This window comes from Syzygium oleosum, unplaced genomic scaffold, assembly GCF_021117445.2.
Source record: "Syzygium oleosum isolate NSW1041296 unplaced genomic scaffold, Sole_v2.1 Sole_v2.14, whole genome shotgun sequence".
NCBI classification, from domain to species: domain Eukaryota; kingdom Viridiplantae; phylum Streptophyta; class Magnoliopsida; order Myrtales; family Myrtaceae; genus Syzygium; species Syzygium oleosum.
In genome coordinates this window covers 5,389,405-5,403,796 of record NW_026607498.1, presented here as the reverse complement: position 1 = coordinate 5,403,796, position 14,392 = coordinate 5,389,405, and the positions used below count along the sequence as shown (strand labels likewise).

At 39.7% G+C, this 14,392-nt stretch overlaps 2 protein-coding genes across 4 annotated transcripts; one reads left to right on the top strand and one right to left on the bottom strand.

Annotated features, from left to right (window-relative positions):
* Positions 1-6,741, bottom strand: LOC115691788 (phosphomevalonate kinase, peroxisomal). Of its 2 annotated transcripts, XM_030618524.2 has the most exons (11): positions 6,584-6,741; positions 6,390-6,491; positions 5,867-6,017; positions 5,215-5,312; positions 4,969-5,078; positions 4,838-4,890; positions 4,283-4,645; positions 2,917-3,021; positions 2,308-2,535; positions 1,141-1,263; positions 1-459 (listed from the first exon to the last, which is right to left on the bottom strand). In XM_030618524.2, exons 2-11 carry the CDS (start codon positions 6,395-6,397, stop codon positions 193-195), a joined length of 1,506 nt encoding a protein of 501 aa, XP_030474384.2. In that variant the 5' UTR covers positions 6,398-6,491; positions 6,584-6,741; the 3' UTR covers positions 1-192. The 2 variants fall into 2 exon arrangements, with proteins under 2 accessions (XP_030474384.2, XP_030474383.2); XM_030618523.2 differs by lacking the exon at positions 6,584-6,741 and having other exon boundaries at positions 6,390-6,569.
* A 1,986-nt stretch (positions 6,742-8,727) lies between these two features.
* On the top strand, positions 8,728-13,202 carry LOC115691790 (vacuolar protein sorting-associated protein 25). Of its 2 annotated transcripts, none has more exons than XM_030618525.2 (7): positions 8,728-8,854; positions 9,961-10,070; positions 11,444-11,583; positions 12,171-12,224; positions 12,332-12,420; positions 12,499-12,574; positions 12,836-13,202. In XM_030618525.2, the coding sequence occupies exons 2-7, from the start codon at positions 10,012-10,014 to the stop codon at positions 12,958-12,960; spliced, it is 543 nt and encodes a 180-aa protein (XP_030474385.1). In that variant the 5' UTR covers positions 8,728-8,854; positions 9,961-10,011; the 3' UTR covers positions 12,961-13,202. The 2 variants fall into 2 exon arrangements, with proteins under 2 accessions (XP_030474385.1, XP_056174073.1); XM_056318098.1 differs by lacking the exon at positions 8,728-8,854 and adding an exon at positions 9,220-9,265.
* Positions 13,203-14,392: the final 1,190 nt, after the last annotated feature.

Below are 14,392 nucleotides of genomic sequence, written 5' to 3'. Positions count from 1 at the left end.
TGATGGAACAATAGACTTTTTTTTTATTTATTTCTTCTGCCAGTCAAATATGTCTTAAACATTGAAGATTATTCCTCTACATTGAAATACAATTCTTGCTTCCAACCCAATATAGGGAAATACAATAGCCATTAACTTTGGAATGACAATTGCAATTCCAGTACACAAGAAAGGAAAAAAGAAAAGGAGGGACTACTCAATGCGAATAGCAGAAACATTTGACGTAATTTCTGCAGTTCTTGGGTCACCTGTTTCTAATGATACTCCCCTAGGATCTTCCCCGACTAATAAAGCCAAAACATTGAGCGAACTCCATGCTTCGACAAGGTTTTGGTTAGAATCTCCTAAAGTAACGGCAAAGATTGCATCAAACCCGCCTGCTCCAGGAACCCCAGCCAGCAAAACTCCTTCCATGCCCATAGTCACATCTAAAAGCCGAGTCTGTGATTCAGGTTCTATCTGTAAACCAAAAAAGGAAGCCATTTTTAACGTGACGGAGAAACACAAGTGGAGTATCAAATCAGAAGTTTGTTTATTTTTCTCCGGAGAAGAATGTAAAATATCCAACGATGAATTCTCTAAGGAAACATAATTACAAATTTACAACAGTGGGCCAGCAATATTTAGTACATGGTAAAAACGAGTGTTTTATTTATTTCTCCTCCTAGGAAGAATCAAATATCAACAAATTACGATATAAATAACAGAAGGAAAATGCACTTACATCTAATGGGCAACATCTTTCTTAGATACATGCAGGATAATATTGGCAACATCAAGACAGTTAAACAGTAGTAATCAATATAGTAAGAGTTGGAAATTGAAAAAATGGGAATGAAACCCATCTTTTCAATTTGGAGCTACTCTGCAAATCCGTTTTAACTGTTAAGCATGCATGAGACGGAAAAAAGTTTGACCTTCTCCTGAAAGGTTTTATCTTTGGTATAGACCGTACAGTACATGATCAGCACACATTTAGAATATCCTCAAGAGGAGGTAAATACTGCAGTGTGTTATCCAAAAGTTCCAAAAGCAAGTACATGTCTCCCATCTTAATAACAACAGTAGAAAATATTAACACATGCATATATGATTGATCTTGCCTATGTTACATGATTTCCAGTGACAGAGAGAACCTACAGGAACACCAGCAGCCTGACCCATCGACCGCATAAGATTCCTGATCCCAAGCATAGCATCTCTTGCTCCCAACAGAGCTTTGACAACAACTTCTTCTCTTGGCTCCGTTCCAAGCTCTATCCACTGTTTGTAAAGTTTGTCAGATCATATCAACAGAAATGATAATATCTAGTCCTCAGGAGTGCTAACATGAGGAAATGATATTATAGAAGAAAGATATCTATTTAACAGAGAAAAGTTTAATGAGCATAAAATATTATTCTGCACGACAAAACTTCCTGCACAAGTATCACTTAACACACTGTAGAAAATTTTCCTTCTAAAAATGGCTTCCCTTTATATTAGATGGCCTAAATTTTATTGGGTAAATGACTAGCAAGTAAGCATTTGAAACCAAAAATTATGTTTAAATTTGAAAAACATTAGAAAAAAAAAATTAGAGACATTTGAACACTAAGGAAGTTGATGTCAAAGTGTTTCTGCCCAAGGATGCACCCCTGTATAAAGTGAGTTTGTTCTGACATGTAAACAGGATGACACCCACTCTATCATACGCAAGTACCTTAACCCTATTCTGCCTCAAAGGCTCACAAAAATACTTCGAAGAAACAGAGCTTCCCAGGAAGAGAACAAATAAAACCATACAGATACTATACACAAGATATTTACAGGATACTAATGAGATCCACTATTCAAGTTCTCCTATCTAGGCCAAGCTATATACTAAACTCCAAAAGCTCTACTGACCACCTCATACCACCAGTCTATTCTGTAGCTAATCCCTCCATAAATACTTCAGATCCTATGAGAAAAAGTGTCCTGCATCATGATTGGTTGGATTCCTAGGACAAGAAAGCAGGCTAAATTGCAGCACATTCAGGGACAAGAAAGTCGAGATATCGCAGGGCAGAATAAAAACTTTTCTCATCATCCACAAAAAAGAAGCATAAAAACAATTTACTCCCTTCCTAAAAAGGAGCCCCTGTAATAAAAGATACCAAATACAACGGAAATCGGGTACACTGTTGACGCAGGAAGAATGATAGTGATTCGATAATTCAAATAGAAGAAATATGGAAGCAATTTGTTTCAAAAACATCACATAGGTAGATCATAATTGTCATGAATTTACACATCAAGAGAGTGAAATCCGGCTCAGAAAAGTACCTTGTCTGCCTTGAGCGGGCTGCATCTGTCTATAGTACATTTATACACGTCCCAATTTTCCTCTGCTAATTTGCTCAACAAGTTAAATTGTCTTTCCAGAGTTGAATTTGATTCTGACAACTTTGTCCACGTCTCTTGGGCATTCTGGGGATCAGATTTTTGCCACTTCTTCACAGCTCCTACCATGGATGGGGTGGACGATCCTCCTGTTCCTGGTTCTCCGAGCAACTAATAGAAAGAAAACAGTGAAGGGTAAATTTTTCCAAATTGGTTTCTTGCTTTCCTGTGGGTAGTTTATTCAAGCCTACAAGTCTCAACACGATCCTAACCATTAACAATGCAAGAATTAGAACAGAAAAGGTCATAACACAAATGCCTGGCAAACTGAAGCCGAAAGCACAGATTAACAGTGATATCAATTTTTACAGTTTGCTTGTAAATTCACAGTAGGAAATTGCCGAGAACACATTTCCAGACATCTTAATGTGAAGAAATCAGGACAACAAATTTCGGTAACTGTTATATGACATTTGGCAGCAGATTTACTTCTCACCTATCCATCTTGTATTAATGTGAAAGCACTGGAGTATCATTCATAAAAACGCTTACAAGTGACATTAATGGTGGCAAGGAGAACTTCGTCCTCTCATGGTCCCACTTTCCGTTCAAGATGTCAACAATGACATCATCTAGAGGCATTCCTTTGACTGCAACCTGGCACTCAATAAAAAAATTGTCTAAAATGAAAACATGCAGTATGTCACATTCTTCCTGGACATTCTCAGAAGCCTTTACCAGATTTAACATGTGATAGAAAATTATGATAAGTTATGATTCATCTGGAGTCTCGAATTACTTATCCAAGTAATACAAAGACTGTTTGCCAAAACCAAAAAAAAAAAAAAGAAGTGATGCAGAGACTAACGGTAAACTAACCTTTTTACCTCCATTTGGCAATAGCGCATTTCAGTAATAACAATTGAAAATTGTGAAAAATGCAATTTGACCATAGAGTATACAACCAAACCTTGGACAAACAGTCAGGCAACCCTTGTTCTCAAAGATACGTTAATGTAAGCAAGAATTACACAGGTTTGCCCAGAACCGGCAACACATCCCCAGTTGACCCACATAAACAAGCAAGTCCAACTTTCAAAAAGCCAAATTCAAGATATAATTTAATCAGAGTAAACTGAAAATGCTGATTCACTTTGAAATATTGCAGCCAACATAAAGGGTGTTAATACAACTTATTCAACCATCTGAAACTGAAGAGCGATTCTAAGATAAGTTCAGCTAGCTAAGAAATTACAATCTTAAGCCGCTCTACTATAGGCAATCAATATCACCTAAACTCAGCCTATACACACAAACGTTATGATCTGCGCCTGATTTATCAATTGAATCATGTCTCTAAGAACCTATTACCATGCATATTTCTGGCCATCAAATGGAACAGAATGTTAAGAGTCCATTCATGTTGCATAAATCATAACAAAAGCAAGGAGAAACAAGCTGACTTTATCATTTTAAAGTGCAGTAACTTTATGAGACATTCACGTCTTCATCAGCCTATATAGGCTTTGATATGTCAAAAATATTTGTACTACTTATGCGCAGGTTATGGGGTCAGTTATTCACTAGGAAGCCCACTTTCTTCTTAATGCATAATTGCAAACATTTGAGTTCATGCAATTTTTTAATGTGAGACTCATAGTTTGCTAAAATAATCTCTCATATGCTAAACCACTGGGAAGCCCATGCTAACTTTTCTAAAGCTGCAGACAATGACTACCGATAAATAAATTCTCTAGCTTTATCCTCAAAACATCAATATAGTCAGACTCTGAAAACAAAAATGTGATTCAATCCTCCATAGGCCATGACCAGCAATCAAATGAACCAATTTCTCCTCTCTTTTCTAGCTCATTGGGCATGAGGGAGTCAAGGCCAATATGAGGAGAGGGACGGATACCTGAGCAGAAGAAAGCACATCTGGTGAAAAGCGGACATAGCGCTGGCTCCCATATACTGCAGAGCTGACGTCAAAACCACTACCAACTTTCCCTTGAGCTATGCAGTGAGCACTTTGGGCAATCATATGTACAACATCAAGCTCCGAGGACTCCGTCGACAAGAGAGAAAGGTTAACAACTCCAAAGTAATGAAGTAAAGCAGCAACCACAGCTGTAGTCATGGCCGCAGAAGAACCAAGTCCAGTTTTTGCAACTTCTGGTTTACATTCTGCATTCGAGTTCTCAGCGTTGAAGGTTATTGATGCAAAAGGAGGAAGAGCAGCTAATGACTCTGGTACCAAAGGTAATCCTCGGGCTTCAATCTAATAAAAGAATAAATTCCAATCACGGTCCTGATTCATAAAAGAGAACTGAACCCAAAAATAGAACTTCAGAACAAGAACGCAAATGCTGTTGGATCCCATTGACTTCCCTCAAATGCTAAAAGAACAAACAATCTGACAGCATACAAAAGCATTGCATCAAATGAAACAAAAACCATAGAGGTATTTTACCTGATTCCGGTATGAGTAGAAGTCATTGCAGCCTATAATTGTAATATCAAGCCCTGAAAAACTAATACTAGACGTTATTAAAATATCAAACTTCTTCTATCTGCAAAAGGCATACAAGCATCAATCACAACCTTGCAAGAGTAGTTTGTGAAGCTCGTCTTTTTTGTTCTTGTCAAACTTTGCATGTGCAGCTGCCACAGCATACTGCACAGCGTGCTGCACGAACGGGTTGCCGGAGTCGCTGAGATTTCAAGCAGCTGGGTTATACTCTGTTTAATAACATTCCTATACATGGTTCGCTCATCATACGAATTATTAAAAAAAAACAAAATCTCTGGTTTTTTCCTCAAATACTATAAAAGGTGATAAAAACCTACCTCGAAGAGACTGTCTGGAGAGTCAGATTGTTCAACGACAACTTGAAATTGCTTTGTCTAGACAACTGAGGAGATGTTAACTTGACATCCGTATATACCTGGAAGAAGATGCAATTGTTCAACTTTATGGAAGAAAAGTTTTACAGGGGAATGAATCAATAAAATCTAATGGACTCTGCTAGATTCTACAAATCCCCCGAAACATTCTAGATCAAATCTAAAAACCCTTTACATTACAATTATTGCTGGAGGGTCTCGTGGCAGATTGTAGTGAGAAAGACTCTCTCCACAACATCAGCTGATCAGGACATCTCGCTAATATGGCCTAGGTGCATCTCACTCCAGCATTTCAAAATCAACAAATCAGTTCTGTTCAAAACTTTGAGTCTCCAGTAGACGATTCCCACAACTCATGTATAAGAAATGGACAAACCTTAATTATAAGAAATTGCTAACAAAAACCTCAAGCACCTCAGAAGATTAAGGAGATATTTGTTGATGGAATAGAATAACTTGCAAAAGGTTCGCAACAGAAAGCTCAAATGACTAATTTTCTTTTTCCTTCAAAAAAAGTGTTCTCCAAAAGAATATTCAAGCAACTGAAACAGCAGCAATCAAAATTTTAGAAGATAAGAGTTGTGAAATCACTCACCCACGACCAGCTGTCAGGTTTGATTTCTTCGTAAAGAGGTTTCACGATTGCATAGAATCGAGCATTCGTGCTAAGAACAATCCCTGCGTTGGGCCTCTCCAAAACAAGATAGCCGCCGGTCATCAAGACCTTCCCAGGAGCCGATGCAACACTGATTATCACATATAAAAAATGTCAGGATCGAGCATCAATTCCTCCTCGAAAATGAAGCTTCTAACGTGATTTAGAACGATTGCCCTTCACATAGTTGATCCCAACATTATATCATCTATTGACCAGCGAAACAAGAAACGATCATATGGACCAGACAAAAGAAAGCATCCAACTTTTCATTCAATGGTAAAGAAGAAACAAATTCTGATAAACACCCACTATCCAAGAGTTGATCTTTCTTCGAGTTCTTAGCCTTTTATCAGCAAATCAAAGCGGAATCAGCAAAAGCAATCAAGGTGCGCTGATGGGTATAATTCAGCAATCCCATAACAGCGAAAATCAGATCAAACGGGGATTCAAGAACTCTTACACTGTCATTGTCTTCTTCCTCTGTCTCCCTCTCTCGCTCTGTCACTCTGCAAAATTTCTTTATGCAGAGAACCCCACGTGAATGTCACTCCACTGCAGCTAACTGCAATTAAAGCACAAGATCTTCCACTTTACAGTCGTGCACAGGACATGCAAGAGAGAGAGAGAGAGAGAGAGAGAGAGAGAGAGAGAGACCTCCAGCGAGATGAGATCCGTTTACACTCGATGGAGTCAGCGAAGGCGACGGTTGAAGTGTTAAGCTTTTGACGAGAACTTCGGCGTTCAATGCTCATACACGCTCACCCACCTACCATGGTCCGTTCTTGCTCTGCGTGTGAATCAATATGCCTCCTTTTGGCCTCACCTTATTCAATGCTGAATAATTAGACTTCTATCTTTCTACTTAATTCTTTAAATTCCACCTTGAAATTAAATAAGTGGAGTTCTCGTTTACATTATCCCTGTTGAGATGTATACGTGTGAGTCGTGTCAGAAACGTCTCACAACGGAGAATTGGTATAGTGATGAGTAGTTAATATATATATCGATTGCCTCATCATTTAATGGCTTAAATTTTTTACGGGCTCGGATTGGGCTCCCTCTTGGCGATCTTCCCGAGCAAAGGTATCGAGCTTCTGCCGGTGGTTGATTGGTGGTCCACGGACCCTTGGCGATGTCGCCAATAGCTTGTAATTCGGTAAATATGAATTACCGAATTACAATTCGGCCAGAGAAAAGACATTTGCAGGATTTCCCCTTTTTATCATATAAAATGCCAAAACTTCAGGTCAGATGGCACTAATGAAAATGCTGTAGCATTCCAGCCAAAGTTGACCGAGGGGATCTCCCCCAGCGGCTGTATTTTGACTTCCATCTCCGTTCACCTTCTTTGAATGTCTCTCTTTACTTATCTCATTCTTTAGTACTCGGAGAAATCGCATGTCAATTGCCAATCTGGGTAGGCGAGAGCTCAACGTCACCATTGTGTTGTTCTCTTCCCGTAGATCAAGTAGACCTTCCACAGATTCCACATGATGCATTTATGTGGAGCTATGACTAAATTTCGTCGCTCTCTCGAGATTAGGTGCGATATCCTGCTCCCGTACGACGAAGAGTCGAGCAACAACAGAATGGAACTTTTGAGAAACGAGAACGGTTTGCCGGAGTGGCCAGAGAAAAGACATTTGCAGGATTTCCCTTTTATCATATAAAATGCCAAAACTTCAGGTCAGATGGCACTAATGAAATGCTGGAGCATTCCAGCCAAAGTAGTGACTCGAGGGGATCTCCCCAACGGCTGTATTTTTGACTTCCATCTCCGTTCCACCTTCTTTGAATGTCTCTCTTTACTTATCTCATTCTTTAGTACTCGGAGATAAATATTGCCAATTGCCAATTCGGGTTAGGCAAGAGCTCAAGGCCACCATTGTGTTGTTCTCTCCTCGCAGATCAAGTAGGCCTTCCACAGATTCCACGTGATGCATTATGTGTAGCCAATTTAGGTGCGATATTCTGCTCCCGTACGACGAAGAGAGGAGCAACAACAGCATGGAACTTTCGAGAAACGAGAACGGTATATATGTGTAAGGACTGAACCAAGATTTTTGTCGGAGTGGCGAGAAAGCTGATGTCTAAGTTATGTCCTTGTTGGACACGGGATCAAACAACGGCGCCCGTCATGTGTCCACCCGATTCGACCCCATTTTTTTATTGGAATCGAAGATGGATATCGAGCATTTGCGGAAAAAGTATCAGAAAAATCGTAGAATTCATCGCATTTGTTCTAATTTAGTTATAAACCTTTTTTCAGCCAATTAAGTCCTAAACCTTTTGCCGGTGACAATCCTTCCGATAATTTTGGATATTACCGACGATGATGACCACCGGCGAGTCGGCTAACATATACAATTTTTAATAATATTTTTCGATTTTATTATTATTTTTATTTCTTCTTCCTTGCCGATGGCGACCAATCATAGGCGAGGCCGCCCATAGCCTCGGGCGAGGCCAGCCTCGCAAGGCATCAGTGGCGAGGGGAGCCCTTCCAAATTTGGCCGAGCCTCGCCTAGCTTGTGGCAAGCAGCGGCAATTACAAATCTTGACGGTCCGATTCAGTTCGGACTGACTTCGTTTACTTTATTTCAATATAATATGTTCGGATTTTCGGTCGGGCAACAAAAGAACTCGAGAAGCTATAAATTGACCTGACCCCCCGTGGCTTCAAAATATCATCTTTGCAATTACGTCCTTCTGGGCCCGTTATTTTCACAGCTGGGCCTATTGGGCCTGTCCATAGCCTTTTACAATAGAGGAGCACGTACGGCCCAATACTAAGCCCAGTCCCGGAGTCAATGGATTCCTTTGACTCTTCCTTCTTCTTCCTCACCTTCGTCTTCGGTGCTCGAGCAAACCAGAGCGACAACGAACTTGCATGGAAACAACATTGAAGCGCGCGATTCGAAGCAGGTACTCTCTTATCCTTCGCCTCCAGCCTCTCTCGCTCGCTCTCGATTCGATTCGATCTTCGCGTTCTGAGCGGTGGGTAGTCTGTGATTTGGGTACATTTCGAGCTCGCTTTCGTTTTTCTTTTCCTCGATCGCTCCGTCCTAGGTTGTTTGATTCAGGCGAGACGGAGTTCGTCGTACGTTTTGGTTTCGTTGGTTGTTTTGGGAAGACGGAAACCGCGAAGCCGCGAGCTTGCGGCTCGTGGGTATGCAGGAAAGTGTCGAACTTTGTGGACGAAATCTGCAGGCACTGCGAGGTTACACGAGCTCGCTCTGTTCTGTGCGGTTCGCACAGGCCATCAGCGACAGTGATAGTTTTCTACTTTGTCTCCATCTGCTGATCGAAATAGACGGGAAGAAGAGGAGAATTCCGGTAATTAATTAGGATTGTCTTGGAGGAATCGGGTGACTTGTGTGCCGCCGGTGCTTTCTATGTTCCCTTGGCATTCTGCAAAATGATGACCATTTCCCCGTAGTTGACGAGTCTGATTTGTTCCAAGTGGCATCCCCGTGTCTTTTATAAATCTTGGAGCTTTGATGTGAGGAAAGGGGCACAAGCGAGTCAAGCTCCTCGTGGGCTACTCATGACTCAACTTACATTTACTCATGTTCTACTCAGTTGTATACAAGTTTATATTGAATTGGAGCTACTTGAGCTGCTCGAGAGTTGAGCCTCTTGAGCTACTTGAGCCTCCTTGTAAAAGTGGATATAGCCCGTGAGTCGTAAGCTATAAAAAGAAGATTTTTTGGTGAAAGAGAGAGAGGATCATTCATATGCTATCTAGATAATTTAGCCTGAAGCTGTCCTTGATTTATGTGTTCCTCTACTGTTAGATCACATCTTACTTTTTGATCTGGAACAGTAATACGCCATTATTTCATCAATTTTTTATAATCTCGCCGTTCTACGCCAATCACTTTAACAGATACTTGTGATTTGATTTGAATATCCAGTTTGTACTGGCCAAATACATATTGAAATCTCAAAATTAGTTGTGTTACGCGATGTCCTAAGAACGATTATGCTTAAAAGAATAGCTGGAGCTAATCCTGTTTTTTTTTTTTCAGCTTTGAATGACAGATTTGCAGCAAATATTGTCTCTCTGAATAGTGGAAGAGATGCAGACGCTGGGCAATTTCAAGTTACCTCCATTCTTCAATTACCCTCCTTATTTCACGTAATGACTTAAACTCCTTGCATCTCCTCTTCTAATGGGACAGTTTATGTTGTATCACTTATTATGTTAGTTGTTAGGATGCACTTCTTGTCCATAAATTAGCATCAATTACCTGATAGACAAGAGTCAATAGTTATTTCTGAAACTATATGCAATGGTCATTGTTAAGCCCTTCTATTTATCTATAGAACCAAAGAACACAGTGTTTCAGCTTAGTGTATCAGAGCCGAAGTGCAGCCTGTGCTACAACCACAACCCTGGAAAGGGTTGCTTTTGGTCTGTGGCACTGTTTTAGGTCCCTGATTCTATCACTACTCTGTTTTCTTTGTTTCCAATGGAGTCATAGGCAAGACAGGGCGTTTTCATTGTCAATTCTTCGAGAATTTTTTTTTTGTTTGGGGGATAAGTTAGCCCCTTGAAAATCGTACGGTATGGCCGATGGGGATTTTTTAAATGAGCATTGACAAGAAAATTTTGTTGGGGTTTGTGTGGTTAAGCTAAGTAGCTACCAGTTTGTGTGGACCAGCTGCCTGGCTCTGTTCTGATCGGCATTGAGACAACATTTTTTAGCTTATGTCATAATCTTTAAAGTATCTTACACGTGCCCTTTGAACCTTTAGTGAGATTTTAGGAGTCAAGGTCGTATATGCTTTTGGTGTGACCAGTGGTTGTATGCCGAAACTAGTTTCTTCTGAACTGTCTTCTTTAATTGGAAGGGCAAATGCGTACTGTAGCAGAACTGGTTTTCTATTTGGCATGTGAATGCGTAAGCCATGTCCAAAAATTTCACAAACTGTCATCTCTGCTGGTGCACATTATGTGTGTCTACTGCTTTCTTATCTGCTAGGTGTCGTCTAAAAAAGGTTATTGATGCAAGTTGGCTGCAAAAGATATCTCTGTCAGCCATCTAATTTATTATTTTTCAAAGAAGAAATAAAGTGTTAATGGTGCATATGAAGGATTGCTTTAGACATTTCATTCGGGCTAATTCCAAAAAAAAAAGCACCAACTTTATCTTGAGTGACAATTCTGATCCGAACCATTTTTTGTCTCAATAAAAAGCACCAACTTTTACTTGAGTCCCAAATCTGGCTCCCGTGATGTGAAATTTTCAAATTGTTCAGGCCAGATTTGGGATTTAAGTGAAAGTTGGTGATTTTTTATAAGACAAAAAAAAGTTTGGGCTAGAATTGTCACTCAAGGTAAAGTTGGTGCTTTTTTTTGGAATTTGGCCTATTTCATTCTGCCCTAGTCAAAACAAGTGACATCAATTGTTTTGGTAGTCTTCATGGTTCCATTGCCAAAATTTTCATCTCCTTTTCATTTAATAGTGGGAATTCATGTGGCTCACAACTTGGCTGTACGTTTTTCAGCTTGCAGCCAGTAAGGGACACGCGAGAGAAGCAAGTGCAACTCTGGAAGGAACTTATCCTTGATTACTGTAAAACGCAAAAGATATTTGTGATTGGATTGGAAGAAGAGTTTCCACTGTTTTCAAATCCTGCGATTGAGAGTACGTCTTTTCATCAATTTATGCGTTGGGTACTTCTTTTGGTTATTTCTGCGACCAACCTAGGGCTGTGTTGCCTTGTGCTTTGCCAAGAGCATGGTGGCTGGCAGAAGGTCCTTATTTATTTTTTGGGTGAGAGCAGAAGGTGCTTGAATAGCAGGTATCATCATGCAAAAAGTTCCATGTCATGGTGTTTAGTGTTGAGAGTTTCATCTTTTCTCTCTTACAGAACAGGATATCTATTGATGCTAATGAGGAATTATTGTTCCCATCTGCCCCAGTTCATTGGTTGATCACAGTTTATATCCTTGTCTTTTGTCCATCTGCCCACGTTTCTGAACAATACTAGGTCTTATGTCACTCCTGAACAATTTCATAGTTGGTCACAGTTTAGTTTGTGCGAATGTCAAGATGAACCTACCAGTTCTTTCCACTGAATCGATTTCCTTGTGCCATGCAATCTTTTTTAGCTATTGTGTTGGTTTGCACCCTTCCCCAGTTCCTCTCACATTGTTGTTGGTCTGAGATCACTGATGCTTTGTCTACCTAACAACATACGCGTTTTTACTCTTATCACTCTGATAGTGCAGGATCTCTTACTCATGAAGCAAGGCAAGCATTCCTTGCTGCCATAGTTTCCGAAGGTGGGAGTACTTAATAAATTCTTTCTTTTCTGTTTTATGTTTGGTTTATGCTGTATACCGATTCAATATTGTATGGGAGACCATTAATTGCCTTCCTCATCTAGCAGGACGTGCAGAATGGTTGGATAAAGGACATAGGAAGTGTCTTATTCTCTGGCACCGCGTTCAAGACTGGGCTGATATTATATTAAACTTTGTGAGTTAGTTAGAGCTTCAGTACAATTTGAAGCTTGTTAAGTTAGGAGAAGTTCACTCATCGCCCTCGTTTGATTAGGTGAAAGATAATGGGCTGGAGGACTCTGTGATGACGGTTGAGGAAATACGTTCTGGGCCTGAATCACGGGGGACAGGTAAAGTAACTTTTGCATGTTCTTAAAGAAAATTCCAAGACTTGCGCGTTAGGCAAACATCGTTGCTATTGAATTCAACTTGGATAGAAGAAAATAGAGCTGTTTTTTGCTGGAAGTCCTGCGGTCAGATAATGCTATTCACAAACTCTCATAAAAAATTTCCTCTCTCAATTTTAAGTGAATCAAGGTTTGGCAACTCATTAGCATTGGCAGTTACAACTCTTTCATGCAAGTGAAGTGGAGTTTCTTTTTCTCTGCTAGATCTTCAAGGCGTGGATCGCATCATCCTCATGCGAGCTTTGAAACTACTAGAGCACAAGGGGAAGCTTGCGATTTTCAAAGGGACTTCTGCGGATGACGAAGGCATCAAGTTCTCTAGTCGATGATGATGGATGCACGGTTTTATTTTAACTTCTAGCATCTGCAACGGCACATTTACCGTTCCTGGATGCTTTTATTCAATCTTTCTACAGGTTTTTGCGTAAGAAAAACACTATAGAATCTCCCTCCTACTTGTGGACTAACTCTACAATGTGCAAGGCAATAGGAGAGGAGTGCCAGGAAACCAGGGAAGTGGTACGTTGATACCCATCTCTTCCACGGATCAGAAAAATGGCATTTTGAATCACATGCCATGGTTACTTGCGCCCCTATGCTTAACATTGAAGCCTTATCGACAATGCCGTAAACTACCAATGACCCAAAGACTGCAATATAGATGCATGAAATGGTTTTGCAACATAGGTCGTGGAATAACGCTTCGTGACCTTAGTTTGCAATACGATCTATCAGCTTGGAAGACCGATCATCGCAATTGCGGGCTTCGGCAATGAGCAAGAGCTTTCGGGTCGGATCCCGTTATTATCATTGTTATTACTCTTAGATGGGTCTGTATAAACAAGCAGTATCATGTTAACAGAAAACTTTTACGCAACATCATAGCACCTTTGCGTAGAAAACCGAAGTTCCACTATTTCACAAATCAACGATCTCCCATTGTGGTTTGTAACTATCAAATGTCTAATCCAAAAAGTTGTATCTACTTCCAAGTTTCACTACCCAAATTCCATAGGATTGGACATGTGTTTAGACGATCATAATCATAGCAAAATAGGCGATTGACAATGTCACATTATCCCAATTCAAAAGTCATCAAGATGAGAAGAAAGAAAACACAGAGAAAGATTTCGATCACCTTCTTTGGGATTCTTCTTCTTCTTCACCAAATGATGGAGAAAAACCTACGAAATTGGAATTGAGCTAAGTCCGTTCTGCCAAATATACCGTTTTCATTTTGAAAATGGATGCGACGCATCACTTGAAGGTCTAATAATTTGAAATGTGAAACAGTGAGAAACATTATTTCGCGAAAAATCAATAATTTGAAAAAAAAATTCCTGGCTTTGATCCTTTGTTTTGTCTAGAAAATTGAGTTAATAGAAAACACTTTGATTACCAATGAAAATGCTTGGACATAGGCTTTAGGTATTTTTCATTAACTTGTTTTTCTAAGCGATGAGAACAATCAAAATTAGGAAAAATTTTCTAAATTGATGATTTTTTGTGACTCCATTTATTTTACAAAAAATGAACATTGCTCGAAAATATTTTTTTTGTAGAAAATGATTCGTTTTCTTTGTCGATTTCAAACATGTTTCGCTTTTTAATGAAAGGATCTATCCGTTACTTACTTTCTTGAGTGATCTAAACGTCAAAAAATAAAGAAAATGTTTTTCGATAGTATATTTTTTGCGAATTGCGATGGGCGAAAATGATTAAATGATAATTGCAAAGATAAAAACCTGAAATTCACTTTCT

Coding starts and splice junctions, on each gene's coding strand:
- LOC115691788 (XM_030618524.2), bottom strand. Junction 4,891..4,968: donor TCACAAACTACTCTTGCAAG/GTTGTGATTGAT, acceptor TTAGTTTTTCAG/GGCTTGATATTACAATTATA. Junction 3,022..4,282: donor ATGTGCTTTCTTCTGCTCAG/GTATCCGTCCCT, acceptor ATTGAGTGCCAG/GTTGCAGTCAAAGGAATGCC.
- LOC115691790 (XM_030618525.2), top strand. CDS start 10,012: ATGCAGACGCTGGGCAATTTCAAGTTACCTCCATTCTTCAATTACCCT. Junction 10,071..11,443: donor AATTACCCTCCTTATTTCAC/GTAATGACTTAA, acceptor TACGTTTTTCAG/CTTGCAGCCAGTAAGGGACA. Junction 11,584..12,170: donor TTCAAATCCTGCGATTGAGA/GTACGTCTTTTC, acceptor CTGATAGTGCAG/GATCTCTTACTCATGAAGCA.